This window comes from Diceros bicornis, chromosome 13, assembly GCF_020826845.1.
Source record: "Diceros bicornis minor isolate mBicDic1 chromosome 13, mDicBic1.mat.cur, whole genome shotgun sequence".
Lineage (NCBI taxonomy): Eukaryota > Metazoa > Chordata > Mammalia > Perissodactyla > Rhinocerotidae > Diceros > Diceros bicornis.
In genome coordinates this window covers 35462986-35479090 of record NC_080752.1, presented here as the reverse complement: position 1 = coordinate 35479090, position 16105 = coordinate 35462986, and the positions used below count along the sequence as shown (strand labels likewise).

The following is a 16105-nucleotide window of genomic DNA, read 5'->3' as shown; positions in this document are numbered from 1 at the left end:
CTTCCTCCCCCCAGTGTGGTATGTACGGCCTTCCATGGAGCCTACCAGAAACAGCATCACTCCGGAGTCAGACAGCGGGGTTCAAAGCTTGACCCGACCTCTCCTGAGCAGCACAATTTTGAGCAAGTTGCTTAACCCTGCCTGACCTCAGCTTCCCCGGCTCTAAAATGAGAATAATGGCGTTCAGTTTGCAAGGTCCTTTCTGCTCAGGCCCGATCCTTCCTCCTCCTTCGCTCAAGGCTCTCTGAGGCCTCTGAATGCCCACAGCTTCTTCATTCCTGAGAGCACACAGGGAGACGAGCCTGGAGAGGCAGGCGGGGACCAGACCACACAGGGCCATGGAGGGGATTTTGGTCTTTATCCCAAGAACCACGGGGAGGCTTCGCAGGGTGACATGGACAGATGTGCTGTGCAAGGCCGTCAGCTGTGTAGTGGTCTTCTGGATCTGGTCTTACCCACTTTCCTTCTTTCTCCCCCTCCTCTCGGCTCCCAAGTGTCTGCGGCCTCACCTCCTCTGTTTTTTTGGGTTTTTTTGTGAGGAAGATCAGCCCTGAGCTAACATCCATGCCAATGCTCCTCTTTTTGCTGAGGAAGACCGGCCTTGAGCGAACATCTATTGCCAATCCTCCTCCTTTTTTTCCCTTGTTCTCCCTAAAGCCCCAGTAGATAGTTGTATGTCATAGTTGCACATCCTTCTAGTTGCTGTATGTGGGACGCGGCCTCAGCATGGCCGGAGAAGCGGTGCGTCGGTGCGCGCCCGGGATCCAAACCCGGGCCACCAGTAGTGGAGCGCGCGCACTTAACTGCTAGGCCACGGGGCGGGCTCCTCACCTCCTGTGAATGTTCACTCAAGGGTGGGGCACCCACATGAGTCTGATTCCCAAAACATTCACAATTACCCCACTCCTGGGGAATCTAGAACTTTCTGGATACCTAGTGTCTCACACTTGAAATGTGAGCTAGCCAAGCTGGCTGGACGCTCCATCCCTACCTTGTCATGACGTCACCTCTGGGCTGCTGACTTTAAGGCAGCATAGAATTCCAGAGCTGAAATGGACAGCATCGTCCTGCTTTGGGCTCACTTGGGCCAGGAAGCCAGAAATCCTTTGTTACATTTTTGACAGGCGGCCACTCTAAGATTTGCTTAGACATTCCCAGGGCTGGGGAACTCACCAGTCCCCAAGACATCCTATCCATTGTTGAAGAGCTCTAATTGTGAGAAAATTCTTTGCCTCATCAACTGAGAGTTTACTTCTACGTCCCTCAGAGCCACATAAGATATTCATTCATTCATTCATTCATTCATTCTCTAAGCTGTGTGCTCAGATACAAAGACAAACAGGCCACCTGGTCCTTACCAACAAGGGGTTTGCATTCTGGGAGAGAGATTCTCAACTATTACGGTTAATCCCCCTGTTGTGAGCTCTCAGCCAGCAGATACTTGTCCCTTTTGGGGGCAGTTACCACAATTTCAAAGAAGCATTTATTTGGCAATCTTTCACGTAATACCCATTTTCCCCGCTTAACTATAAGCTCCAGAAAAACAAGGCCACGTTGCTCTTATTCAGTGCTCCATTCCTGACGCTTGGCACATAACAGGAGCTCAAGAAGTACATGCTGCAGCAGTGAAGACGCGGGTCCCGTGTGTTAAGTCACAGGGCCGACTCCTGAGCATTCTGAGAGCGTCATGAGAGTCTTACGCAGCCTGGGTCCTGGCAGTTGCCTGGGGGAGAAGACGGAAGGTGAAAAAGGATGGGGAAAGGTCTCTGGGGGTGACGGTGCAGCTGAGGCTCGGAGGACAAGTCGGAGTTTGCCAGCTGGAGGGGGGAGGGGCACCGCAGGCAGAGGACGCAGAGGTGGGAAGGAGCACTGCCTCGTTCTGAGAACTGCAGATGGGCCATATGATTCGAGTGGTGGGCCCATTTGGGAACGTGGTAGGAAGCAAGGCTGGAGAAATCAGTCATCGGAGCTTGCATCAAGGACCTTGCCTGCTGGGCCAACGACCTTAAACTTGGTCCTTAAGGTGACGGGGAGCTCTTGCGGAGTGTGGGGCAGCCACGGTACAATCAGATGCGTGTTTTAAAAAAGCGCCAGGCTGTGCCTGTCTACAATGGGGAGACTGTGTGACCGCCCCAGGGACATCTCTGAGTCTCCTGGTGAGAGGGCACCGTCACCCTTCATACGAGGATGACACATCCAACATGGAAAAGATGGGGAGAGGAGGAGGAGAAAGGACTTAGGAGGGAGGGGATCCTGAGCCGGTTTTCTGGGAAGCATCTCTCATTTCAGTCATGTTCTCTTACTTCATTGGCCTGCTGGAGCAGAAGTTCACCTCTAATCCTTCCTGACGAGTTAAGTCAGCCCCCCTGGCATTTAAACCCAGCAGGGCTAAGTCAGGCAGAGCCTGCTGGAAATCCCACTCCAGGCTTAATATAGCTCCCGAGGCCACTGGCTCGGCAGCCCTGACCGCAGCTCAGGCCAGGCCCTCCACTCCTCATGAACTGTCCAAGCCTCACGCTGGGGCTGACCTGGGAGCACCAGCCTCTCCCCCAGCCCAAGGTCCTCTGGGGGAAAGGAAAGGAGGGAGGGAGGTGGACTGCAAGGTGGGAAAGAGACAGCACATTCTATAGAGACCACCTCAATTGACCCTTTTATTTTACCAATAAAGATCCTGGGGCTCAGAGAGGGAAAGTGATTTGCTCAAGGTCACACAGCAGGATGTTTTGTCCCCAGGCGCCTGCTCTGTGCACTTGGTAACTGAGGACAAACTCCCCAGAGTAAGCTAAGTCATCAGCATGTCCACCTTGGATCTGCCAGTCTACCAGGTCTGTCACAGCCATCCAACGGGAGAGCTTCTTCCTGGTGGAGTCCACGTGTGGCCCAATAGAATGTCTTGTTATTTGGGTGTCCAACTGTTGGCACCCCCTCTCACAGTCTGGGAGCCAAGAGCTCTTATCAGCCTCATCCAAAAGCCTCCAGGCAGAGAAACGGTCTCATTGCCAATATGAGAAATCTAATCTTAATCCCCAAAGAGGAAGGATTTCTCTGGTCAAAATACCTTCCCTCGTGCCAGGGAGAGCCGTGACGCGCTGCCAGAGCAAGCCTCTCCTTTCTTCCCACCTTATCTCCTTTTCCCGTCCAAGGGCGTCTGTGCACACGTCCAGCTAGCCAGCGGTGTCTGGACCGAGCCTAACCCCGGCCGCTCCTCCCACCTCAGGCTGACTGCAGCATCCCTCCCCGCCAGGTCCTCGGAAAGCTCCTGGACCCCGGCTTTCTGATGCAGCCTCGCGGCCCCGGCTCCCCTAGATCCATCCTGAGTATGGACCATGATGACCCAACGGTGGAGACAATGACACCTTGTGCATTTCACACTCCCAGGTGCCCCCGTTCAGCAAACACCTGGACACCTGAGCTGTTATCCTTGGGCTCTTCAGGAGGTGTCACAGACCCCTTGGAGACTAGTCAGTCCTTTTCCCCCAAAAAACGCACACAACGTATTGGCATACTTTCTGGGGTTCCAGGCACCTCCCAAAAGTGTACTCCCTTGGGATCCAGAGACCCCACGTAAGGACAGTAGTCCGGGGCCTGCCGGCACCACGGCACACACCAGAGAAGCAGATAAACAAGGCTCAGCCGCAGACGCAGACACGAGACAGGTAACTGAAACGCCAGGTGGTATCTCTCTGATGGGAGTCCGGGCAGAATGCTGAGGGAATGAGCAGGAGGGTCTCTGAATCCCGTCTTGGTGAGCAAAGTCAGAGGCGTCACCGAGGGGAGAATGAGTAAGATTTGGCCGGGCGGAAAAGAGAGGATGAGGGAACATAAGTGAAGCCTATTTCCCGTGCGCCGTGGGTGATGGAAACGGCTGGTCGATGGGCATCTCCTTTGTTTCACACAAACCCCTGCGAGATGCTAAGGGAAGTCAATAAAGCCCTTCGGCCACATGAGGAACCAGATCTTGATAACTCAAAGATGCCTGGCTGGACTGGAGGCTCTCCCCTGGAGGGAAGTGCATCCACTTCCTTCTTTATATCTCCAGTCCCAGTGCCGAGCAGGGTTGTGTGAATGGCTGTCATTGTCCAAAGGCCACCAAGTTAACTGGATGGTAGAACTGGAATCTTTCCTCCAAATACCAAATGCGTTGCCTAATTACTCTAGAATCCCCTAAACTCTCTGGAAAGCCACTTTCACATTCTTGAGGAGGAGAGCAAGGCTGCCACGGGTTCCAGATTGCAGGCTGGGGAAGTTTGGAAAAGATAATGGACTTGGTTGCTTACAAAGGACATGCAAACCACATAGAAGCAATCGTGTCTTCATTTATCTGCAAAGGTTTGTCCAGAAGTTCGAGGTCTAACCCCTTTGAGTCAAAACCTCAAGGCCCTGCCACAGCTGGTCTCAGGGCTCCCCTCAGCCCACTCTGGCCAGGTTTCTGCCTCCACTAACTCCAAGGAGGCTGCTCTTGTCCAGATCCCCACTGGGATCCATGTTGCCAAATTCCTGGTCATTTCTCTGCTCTTCTCTTAAGTCACCTTGCTGCAGAATTGGACACAGCTGACTAGCCTCCTTGGGATCTGGGACACCCCACTCTCCTAGTTTTCTTCATCTCCTGCTGACTGCTCCGTCAGTCTCTTGGCTGGTCTACTCTTCTGTCTCCAGATCTTGAGTGCCCTGGGGTCCAGCACTGGGTGACCTTCTCTTGCCCCCCTCTCCAGGTCATCTCATCCAGGTCTGTGGTTTTAGATCCATCCATGCTCTGATGACCCCCAAGTATAAATCTCCAGGTCTGACCTCTCCCCAGAATTCCTGATTTGTAGCCTCAATTGCTGCTCTCACAGCTCCATCTCCAAGTCTAAGAGACACTTAGAACTCTACCTGGCTGACAGAGGATCCCTTCCAACCTTCTCCTCCCTCCTACCCTCCCAGCCTCAGTAAACAGCATCATTCCGCCACTCCCAGCTGCTCAAGTCTGAAGCCAGGAGTCATCCTGGATCTTCCTTTTCCTCATCCCTCCCACACGTTAGCAAGCCCTTTAGATTCTACCTGCAAGTCACAGCAGAATTTTTTTTCCCTCCCATCATCTCCACTACCACCATCCTCGTCCTCACCCAAGCCACTGTTGCCTCCCGCCTGAACTGTTATCATAGCCTCCAGTGTGGTCCTTCTGCTTCCAGTCTTGCCTCCCCTACAGTCAATTCTCCACCCTGAAGTGACCTTTTAATAAAGTAAGCCAGATCCTATAACTTCCCTGCTGAAAACCCTCCAAAGTTTCCTGCTGCCCTTAGAATAACTCCAGACCCGGTCCCCTGGAGCACAAGGTCTGGCATGAATGGTCCTGCCCATCTGTGTCACCTCAGCTCTTCTCTCTCCCCAACTGGCTACATCCCAGCCACGAGGTGGGCTGGCTTTCTGCTCTTTGAACACGCGAAGCTTGTTCCCAACACAGGCCCTTTGCATTTGCTCCTCCCTCTGCCTGGAATGTTCCATCTCCTGCCCTCAGCATGGAGGGTTCCTTGTTGTGTTTGAGACCTCGGCTTCAATGAGAGTATTTCCTGACCATCCAATCCCTTCCTATCCCATCAGCCTATTTTAGTGACATGCACTGCCCTCATCACTATCTGGTGTTTTTCTTGTTTGTTTATCTTTTTAGCTCCTCCCCCAACATAAACTACAAGAGTTTGGGATCTTGTTGTCCTGTTCCCTGATGGACCCCCAGTGCCTGCAACCATCCGGCTCAGTAACTATGTGCCGAATTAATGTTGAATGAATGAATAGAGCACCTCCCTCTATCAGAGTTTCCCAGACACCAGAACATGGTCTCTGGCTGGGCCTAGTGCACTACAATCCCTGGGGAGCTGGTTAGACGTACAAACGCCCTGAGGCCCAATCCTGGAGATTCTGATTCACTAACTGTAGAATGAGGCCCAGCCATCAGTATATTTCTACAGGCCCCTCTGAAAACTCTAAGGAGCAGTCAGAGTGAGCAACTCCTGCCCCTTTGCAACCAGTTCCATTCAAGACCAAGGACCGGGGCTGCAATAATTGTAATTCACACTCTGACCTCTGCGGGGGGGGGGGGGGGGGCGCTCAAGGTTTCTCCCATCACTCCACCCCCAGAAGGAGGTGCTGTGTGATATGGGTCTGGGATGGATACAAACTACGGGGGAGGGTGGAATAAAAGCATTGCAATGGAACTAGACTTGGAAAATTGTTCTTATTCCCTCTCTATGTGTTATATTTATCCTACAATCAGCTGCCCTTTGGTGGGCCCTCTCTCTGGGGCTCTCTCTTTCCTCTTATGACTGCTGTGATAAGACTGGGCACAGGATATTCCTTATCAGAGAGTGTCTGCCCCTTTGGAAGGCCAGGGGCAGGGGACGGAGGCCTAGACAAGGCAGCTTGGATGGCTTGGCTCTGGCTCTGTGTCAAGGTCTCTTATCTTCCTCACTCCCTTCCTCCTCCAGACCTTGAAGCTGTAAGAGTGTGAGCCCAAGATCAGAATGCGGGTCCAGGAGAGTGACAAGGAGCAGCCAGCGTGAGTGGCTGCCAGGCTGGGCTCTAAGCCAGAGGGGCCAAAGGGGTGGTCCAGCCCAGTTCTCTGGGACTTGAGCCCTGTTCTCATCACCAAGAGTGTACCTGCCTTCTTAACCTTATGATATCATTGGACTGTAACGTCCCCTTATGATCACCACTTTCTCTACTGTTTCAGACAAGAAAAGATTGTCAAGGACTGCGACTAAGAGAGAACCAATGCCAGGAAAGCCATTTTGAAAGAAGTCCTTGCTTCAGAGAGAGCTAAGATCCATTGAAATGGCTTAGCCACGTGATGATATTTCCAAGAACTGAAATCCAGTGAGTTCACCAGCATAACCACACAGGAACAAAGAGGCTACGGGCTTAAAGTGTTGTCTCTGCCTGTCTGCCTTGGCAGTGTAGGTGGCAGGATGGAATTCAAGGAATCTGATCTTGGTGGTCCTCCCAAAACACCTTCCACTCTTGTTTTGTAATTTCCCTCTCTGGATCCCTTAAGCTACCAAGAGACATGACAGGACAATGGCTGCCATTTACCCAATAGGTGCCATAATGAGTCAAACACTGGGCTTGATGGATCGCAGACATCTCATTTAAGTTTACAATGTAGGTGTTTTCATGTCCAATTTCACATGAGGTTTCTAAAACGCAGGAAGGTCAGGTCACTGCCCAAAGTCACATACCCCAAACTCATAGTCAGGTATTCTGATGCCTAAGTCCTCTCTTTCTACCCTTCCCAGCCTCCAGGCTCAATCCTTTCTCTAATGGTCCAGAGCAGCCACAAACCCTCACTGCAGAGGCATCCAGAAGAGCCCCCAAGGGGGAGCTCACCCCAGCCAGGTGGCATCGTGGGTGAGGCATCTACACCACAAAACAAACACCCAGGCACATGTTCCCCACAAGGTGAAAGAGGCGAGATAAGGGGCTCGTGAAAGTGGGGGTGTTATCGCTGTTTGTAGATCTCCTCTCTCTCTATCTCACTCCGTGGCTGTCTTTCCTGTGGCCTTGTAACCTGGGCCCAGCGCAGCTCTTGGGAACAGATTGTGAAGAAAGAGACAAAACAAAGGAGAGATGATAAAAACTGCTGTGAAAGGTTAAGTTCCCATGATCCTCTGCGGCTGTTAATGGATTTCTATGATATAAACAGACCTCTGGCTTTGCCCGCTGGGCAGGTGACCTCCAAATAAATGAGTTTAGACAGTGTCCCCTAATAAGAAATGTTCCTTTTTCTCCATATTCCACAAAGCCCCCTGAGTATACAAACACCCACACTCCTCCCCCAACACACAGATACCATCAGCTGTACACACATGCCCCCCTGGAACAGAAGTGGGCTACGTGACACGGTCTGTCAAGGTGCGCACATGTTTGTATTTACAGCTCTACTGTTCCTTCACCTAGATATTCACTGAGGTGACTCTGCACCAGGCGTTGCAGATACAGTAGGGAAAGACGTGGCCTTCGTGCTTGAGATGCTCACGGCCCACTGGACAGACAGGTGTTTTGATAATGAACTAAGATCTGGAGTAGAGACCCACAAAGAGGAATTATGGAGGAGGGAGTGTCTAGAACTTTCTGGAGAAGACAAGGAAGGCAATATGAGCTGAGACAGAGTCTCTTTGGATGGCCTCAGTTTCTTCATCTGAGAAATAGGCTTAACAATATTACCTGCCTCACATTGCCAACATGAAAATGAGATGTAGTCATGTTATGTGAAGCATCTGATCCAGTGCCTGGCCTGAGTAAAGGCTCAATTATGTTAGCCACTCAGATTAGTAGTAGCAGCATTACTAAATGAGTCCACAATTGTAGGCACAAATGCACAGAAATGATTAACTAAAGGATATTATTTATCATTCATTTTCTAGAACTGAGTCCTGACTTGAACACTGGGATAGTTTGGTTGTTAGGTGACAGCCTCCTACTGGCTAACTATGGAATTGCACCTCTACTCTATTAGCCACTATTTATTTCCAGGAAAAAAGGAAAGCTGAGTGCCCGAGCTGCGAAGATAGAGCCTGGGAAACTCAAATCTGGGAGAGAAACCCATGCAACAGTGGGGATCCATGGGGCGATGAGGAAACGGGCTGTGAGGCATCCTGAAGCTTTGATAGACAATTATGATGCCCAGCATCTCAGGGGCCTGGCAACTCTCTTGACATCTTCTCTATGTTTTCAAAGAAGCCTTTTGACAATGATGATCCCTTTTCCCACTTCCCACTCCCCACAGTCTAATAATGGCAGGTTACAAAACAAATAAAATTCATTCTTCTAAAATTCACTTTGGAGTGAGTTTTCCTGGAAAGCCTGCTCGATGAACAGTGTCTGTTATTCCCTTGTCACGAAAGTACTGTATATTCCAGAGGCCACAGAAAAAATTTCACACATCCACAGCAGGCTGTCCAATAGAACTTTCTGTGACAATAGGAATGTTCTATACCTGGTGCTCTGTCCAATATGGTAGCCACTGACTATGTGTGGCTGGTAAGCTCTTGAAATGTGGCTAGTCTGACTGAGGAAATAAATGTTTGATTTAATTTAAATTTAAATAGGCACATGTGACTGGTGGTTACCCTATTAGATGGCACAGACCCAGGGGCTCTGATCACATACAGTTTCTTGAGTCTATTGTCTGGTTTTGGCATCTTCTTCTACAAATTGGCCAGACCCTGGGGCAAAGTATCCAGGGTACAGGCCCTGGGCACCTCCTCCTATCTCCTACCCCCACCCTACACCTAAGGGATCCACAAGGCAAGAGCTTCCCAAACGTTCAGCCAGAAGTCTTGTTAACCCCAAGGGCTAATCCCTTTTGCTTCAGACAATTTCATCAGCTCCCCCAATCTACCCAAAGAATCCAGTCCATTCACTGCATTTCTGAAAGCCCAGGATGACCCCATTGCTAAGATAATGTCTTTAGGACCAGAGGGGAGGCCGCTGGGCTTTACACATGTTTTGGGCCATTTTGTGCCCACTGGCCTGAGCGGGCAGAGGCAGCCTCATCACAATGCCCTGCTTTTCCCTTCTAAAGGGATTGGAGACACAGCCCTGGCTGGGCCTGTGTAATCTATTCATTTCCTTCCAAGCTGTGCTCTGTAAGCTCATTCACAGAGGATGGGCAAAGGAAGCTTGGGAAGCCAGCACACATACAGAAAACAAACAATGCTGGCAGCTCCCTGTTTGGTGGGGGTGGCTGAGGGGGGTGGGTGGCGGCAGGCACACAAAGATGGGAGGATAAAGCCGGGGGTCTGTTCTGGGGGGATGTCTGGCTGAGGAAGGAGCCTGGGGCCCCCGTTGCTGCTTCTCCCCCTCCCTCCAGAAGCCCTGTCCCAGCCTTGGCTTGGGGAGCCCCCATCTTGGTAAGCTCTTATCTCTCTCCATTCAGCTGGCTCCTCGGGAAAAGGGGCGATGGGGAGGGAAGGCCAGAGTGACAGCAGGCAAAGAGAAAACTGGCAGCATGGAGCCACTTCCTTGGAATTCCTTTCTGTCCATAGAGAGGGCACGCGGGGCTCCCCTGGTCCCAAGGAGAGTCCCAAGTCAGCTGAGCTGCTCCCTCAGCCAGCTATAGAAGCAAAAGGGCCCAAGTATTTGGCTCCAGTGGGCAATTTGCATGTGATTTGCATACATCTGCATACCCCCACTCCAGAGGCCCTCAGTCAAAGGATGTGAAATGAAATAAAATAAATTAATTAGTGCAGCCTACCATGGCCCAATATGCAGGGCCTGACACCCGTAAGAGATGTAGTAACCGATTTTAAAGCAATCAATGTGATGGCAGGTTAGGGTGGAGAGAGATGCGGTGGGCAGGTAAATGGGGGTTCTCAGCTTTGAGGGTAGAGAGGGGAGGGAAAGTCTCCGTCTGAACTGGAAGCGGGGCATTTTCCTCCTGCCCCGGCCCTATTCCCCATCCTCAGAGAGCACAGCATTGACCATGTGGAGGCCTGCGCCTGTGTCGCACCTGGGCCTGGCACTGGCATTGCCCAGCAGCCACCTCTGCAGAAAGATTTCCACCACTGATGTGGTGACATTCGATTTCAAGCAAGACTGAGGATACTTGCTCCATGGGCTGGGAAGGCAGTGAGGTGTCCACCGGTATTTTACCATCTCCAAGCTCCCTCCCGCCTTCACCCCCATTAACTGTGACCATTGGGTCTCCATATTTCTCTCTGCCAGTGGGGCAGATCCTTCACTACCCCTCACTCCCATGGCACCTATGGATGGTGGAGGGAGAGACAGGGTCTCATCCAGGGTCTCATCGTCAGCAGTGAGCTGGAGTTAATTTATCCCAGTCCTTCCGCCAGGTGCTAATGAGATGCTCACAGCGTGTGTCAGCCAAGCAGTTCCCATATCATGTAAATACGCCTCTCAGGGATTCAGTTCACGGCACTATTTAACATATGCCTTGACTTTCTCTAGGCCCGTTGATCCACCCAGGATAGAAACCTCATCTAAAGCTGGGGCCCTGCGGGGTGCCAAATGTCAGGTTCACACCTGTGGGGCCCAGACTGCCGGGAGAGCTTGGGTGGAGGGCCCTGGAGCTGATTCCAAGTGGGAGGGGCTGCAATGCCAAGACGGAGGACAACGATTCGGGTTCAAAGGAGCCCAGGTCACAGCCAATGAAATAGCAGTGCCCAGCACATGATGCATCAAAGACCAAGAATGCAAGAAAGAACAGCAAGGACTGGACGGTTCAAAGCAAGTCTGGACCGAGAGCAAGAGGGAGATTGAGGAGGGCAGTTCTGAGTCAAGGCCGTGAGTGGTGTGTGTGCCCCAGCGGGTTGCTCTAACATTAGGTGTCCACGCCCTGCACGGTGGATGTGGCAGCAGCTTGAAGGAGCAAAGGAGTTAGTTCGAGATGCATGATCACTAAACTGTGCCCACCCCATCCCCACCCCCTCCCCACCTCCACCCCCCTCCTGCACTATCCATCGGGAGAAGCTCCATCAGACGGTGTCATCCACTGGTTCCATTTGAAGAGAGGGCGACGCAGCTTACAGAGGTTAAGGTGTTGTTTTTGATCAGGGGTTGGCAAACCATGGCCAGTGGACCAAATCAGCCCACAGCCTGTTTTCGTATGACCCACAAGCCAAAAATGATTTTTTACCTTTTTTTTTTTTATTTTATTTTTGTGTGTGTGTGAGGAAGATCGGCACTGAGCTAACATCTGCCAATCCTCCTCTTTTTTTGCTGAGGAAGACTGGCCCTGGGCTAACATCCATGCCCATCTTCCTCCACTTTATATGGGACGCCGCCACAGCATGGCTTGACAAGCAGTGTGTCGTCGGTGCGCGCCCGGGATCCGAACTGGCGAACCCCGGGCAGCCACAGCAGAGCACACACACTTAACCACTTGCGCCACCAGGCCGGCCCCAATTTTTTACCTTTTTTAATGGTCGAAGAAAATAAAAAAGAAGAACATTTTGTGACACGACACGTAAAAATGATAAGGAATTCAAGTTTTGACGTCCATGAGTAAAGTTTTATTGGAACCCAGCCATGCCCTTCCCCTGGGACACTGTCTGTGGCTGTCTTCCCACTACAACAGCAGGGCTGAGTAGTTGCCACAGAGACCATATGGTCCCCAGAGAGGAAAATATTTACTATCTGGGCCTCACCGAACAATTTTGCCAACCCCTGTTTTTAGATCAGGGAAGGGAAGTTCTCTGCCTTAACCCATTCCCAAGATGGTGGTACCTTGCTCTGTGCAAACCTGAGCACGGCATTGTGAGAAGAACTCCAGTGCCAACTGGACCTTCTCCCGAGCCCAGCCAGCCCCCACGCCCTTATGGCAAAGGGAGACCAGGCTGGGAGGCCCGGTCCAGACACACGAAGGTTTCCATCAGTGGCTGAAAAAGCCAACACTTGTGCCCAAGACCCGAGGCTGGTCCTGCTATTGCCGACACCTGGGCCCTGGGCAGGTGGGCATCTGCGCGTCTCCAACAACATCCCTTCTCAGCCCTAAACTTAGGGTGCCAGACCAGGACTAGTCCTATACGCAATTAGAGTAGGAGGCAGGTAATCTCTGTAATTTGATTCTCTCTCCCCTATCAAAAACATCCAAAGCCTCACGCCTGAAATTCCACCCTTCGACATTCCTTAGTTGTGACACTGCCAGCAGGGCCCACGGGGTTCTTAGTAACTCATACTACGTTGAGTTAGTTGAGTTAGTATGAAAACCCCTGGTACTAGTGGGGTTTCCTGAGCGTTGGGGCACAAAGGAGGCCAGAACGAGATAGATCTTGAGGGCAGAAGGGAAGGCTGGTCTTTGAGGAGGGTCTTGGCAGAGGATGGGGACCCGGCTGTGGGCGCAGGACAGCTTAGGGCTGGGGTAGGGCTGAGGACACAGCCAAGCCTGTGAGGGTCTCCAGAGGGGCTCTGGGGACTCTGGCCTCAGCCCTGGCCGTGGGCGCAGAGGGGACAGTGGGGGCGACTTACCCGGTACCACACGATCTCTCGCATGCGACCATCCGTCTTGAAGTTACACTTCAAAGTCACGGCATCACCAGCCACGACAGGTGGGAGAGGCTCAATGTTAACAGTCAAGTAGCCTAGGGAAGAAAGGAGAAAGGGGCAGTGAGGGCACGAGCTGACCAGCAGGAGGCTTGGGCTGACCGGGGCGGGGTGGGGGAGAGAGTGCACGCAACTGTAGGGGGCGCTGTTCACACTGTAGTCTATGTGATGGGTGACTGTGGGCCTGAGTGGAGCTCAATGACCTCTTCTTTCTTCTCCTTGACATCTCCCTTTCTGGGAACCTCCTTGGCCCCCACGGATCCCTCCAACCTGAAAACACTTCTTCTTGGGATGAATTTTTCCATGAAAACAGGACCTGGAGGCGGTGCCTCAACGTATTTCTACAGGATATCCCAGAGGCACGGGTCTGTGGTCAAACACTGCACCTCCATCCCCCCTTTAGAGAGTCGCGACATTCGTTAGCCGAGTAAGCCCTGCAGGGAATGAACATCTGAAATGCACTTGGTGCATTTCAGTGTCTCCAATAGTGTCTCCAAACCTATTTGAACATGGGTCCCTTAGCCATCCCTCAAACCCCATCAGCATCCTATGCAGCCACGGTCCCGTGAAACCCACATGGGACATGGTGTTCTAGGTGCCTGGACGCCTCCACTCCCAGCCTCTTAACCGATTACTCCTGGTGAAAGTGAAGAGAGCCTGAGACACTGCCGTTTGCTTCCTGAACCCCCACATCTCCCATCACACACACCCTGCCACCCAAAGGGAGACCTAGTTCCCATCCTTGGCCACGGCAGTGGTGATGGTGGTGGAGGAGAGCACGGGCTGACTGCCTAGGAAGGAGTCTCAAACCTCTGCAAACACCAGATGATGCTTCTCGCCCACCGGCTGCCCCTGGGAATCCTGGGAGCTGGGGCTCTCCCCCTGGTAGCCACTTCCTGGGGAACACTGCTGCCTCCACACCAAAGTCCAGCCTGGTGAGGCTCTGACCCACTCCTCTGCCTCCAGAGCCCCATCCCGAGGGCTGGGCACCCACTCCAGCTCGGCGGGGGAACTCATTCTTGAGCCGATTGTCCATGCTCATCTGATTTGTTTCCCACCGGCTGACATCCAGCCATCGATCTAAAGGATCAATCCAGTCCGATCGTCTTAATGAGAAAACTAGCCAGGATGAGTTCGGGGCTTTCAATTGTGCAGGCAACCTGAGCGGATGGAGTCCAGAGGCCTGACCCCTGCCTGGAACTTAATGGCTACAACACTCCAGGGAAAAAAAAAACAAAACAAGAATTGACCTCGGGAGCATGAATTTGGAAGCTTGAGTCAGACTCGACCTGTGTGGTGCAAGCTTCAGGTCCCAATGCCAAGGGTGAGGGGTAAGGCGCGGGGCTTGCCCCCAGGCGGCCTCTGACTTAGGCTGGAGGTCAGACGCGCACAGAATCAGAGCCAGCATGGTCCAGGAGAGCAGCGACCAGAACTCACTGGAAAGGTACACTCTGTCTCCTCCTTTCCTCATTCATTCAGCCCCAAAGTTTGCTGCCACCTGCTCTGAGCAAGCCCTGGGCTGGGATCGGAAAGTAGGAGGGCTTGAGCATTGTCCTTCCTCCAGGAACACACAGTGCGGGACACGTTCACGACACAGTCACACTCCATGGGCAGGGGTAATAGTAGAAGGAAGGTGGGGGGCTCTGGGATGGGAGAGGGGAACCTGGCCCAGCCTGGATGACCAGGGAAGTCCCCGAGCCCAGCCAGGTCCCAAACCATGACGAACAAGGAGGCCACCACAGAGAGAAGAACCCCAGGGAGAGAGGACCCACGGCACCCACTCTGAGCCCGGCTCAGTGCTTAAGACACACTCACTCGCTTCATCGTCACGGCAGTCCTGGGAGAGAGGAACAAGTATTATTCCCTCTTTCCATGGGGAAACAGAGAGGCAAAGCAACTTGCCAAGAGCACACAGCTGTGAGGGGCAGAGCTGGGATTCGAACCCAGACTTTCTGTTCCATTACAACCCCCATGGTCTCTACAGCCTCTCTAATGACGGGAGAAGAGGAAAGAGCCAGCCAGCCCTGGAGAGGAGGGGGTGTGTTACTGAGGGGACCGTGGCAGGACCCCAGGACCTGGTCCCGTCTGCTACCATTCCCAGTCTTGGGCTGACCTCCTGGCTCCCCTTTCCAGTGGGGATGCCGTCCCCTGGGGGTCTCACCTTTGAAGCTACAGCTAAGAGTTGAGCATCATCAGTCCAGATGGCTGAGGAGCTCAAGACCAGAGAAGGGCCCCTCCCACCGGAAGGAGGCAGGAAGGACACACTCTCAGAGGCATCAATCTTCCAACTGGCCCGAGGTCGATGCAGAAAGGTGTGAGCATGGGAGGCGGGCAGGGCGGGATGGAGATGCCGGCTTGTGGGGTCACCGTTTCTTGGCAAGCCATGTGGGCGTTGCAGGAGTGAGTGCGGTGGGGTTGGCAGGAATGGTCGAAGCTCTGGTAATCGGTGACAGTCTTAGAGGAGCACCAACAGGTGCTCTAAGGCAATAGGATCCACAGGGGCACGTAGGGTGAGAGCAGAGAACAGCCCACTGCACATCAGAGGGAGGGGGTCCTTGGGACACGGGAAGAGGAGAATTAGAAGGTGGGTGCATGAGTGGGTGGTTCTAAGGCAGCCTTTCCCGGAGTGTGTACAGAATAGGGGGCTTCCAATAGATGTTTCAGGCAACAAGATTTCTATTATCAGCTAAGTGTGAGAAATATTGGGCTGAACAAAATTAAACATGTTCCACCCCTTCAAGACTTCTCAGAACCTGTCTCTCCTTTCTTCTCCCTGTCCTGCCTTCATGCATGAAAAAATATTCATTAAACATCTGTTCGGTACCAGGCACTGTTCTAGGCACTGGGGATCCAGCACAGGAGACAATACTCAGGTAAACAAAGGATGGGAGATATGTAAGGTGGTGATAGTGTAATTAAGAAAAATAAATCGGGGTTGCTCTGGACAAGGTGGCCCGGGCAACCTCTCTGAGGAAGCCAGAATAAAGGAAAGTGTGAGCCACGTGGGTATCTAGAGGGAGAGCATTCCAGTTAGAGGATACCACACGTGCAAAAGCCCTGAAGCTGGACT

General features: G+C 52.5%; 1 protein-coding gene across 1 annotated transcript in view; it reads right to left on the bottom strand.

Annotated features, from left to right (window-relative positions):
* Positions 1-16105, bottom strand: part of IGSF21 (immunoglobin superfamily member 21) — a 247396-nt gene that overhangs the window by 129149 nt on the left and 102142 nt on the right. The window contains exon 2 of the mRNA XM_058552031.1: positions 12961-13073. Coding sequence (XP_058408014.1) covers positions 12961-13073 — 113 coding nt within the window. The remainder of the gene's footprint in view (positions 1-12960; positions 13074-16105) is intronic.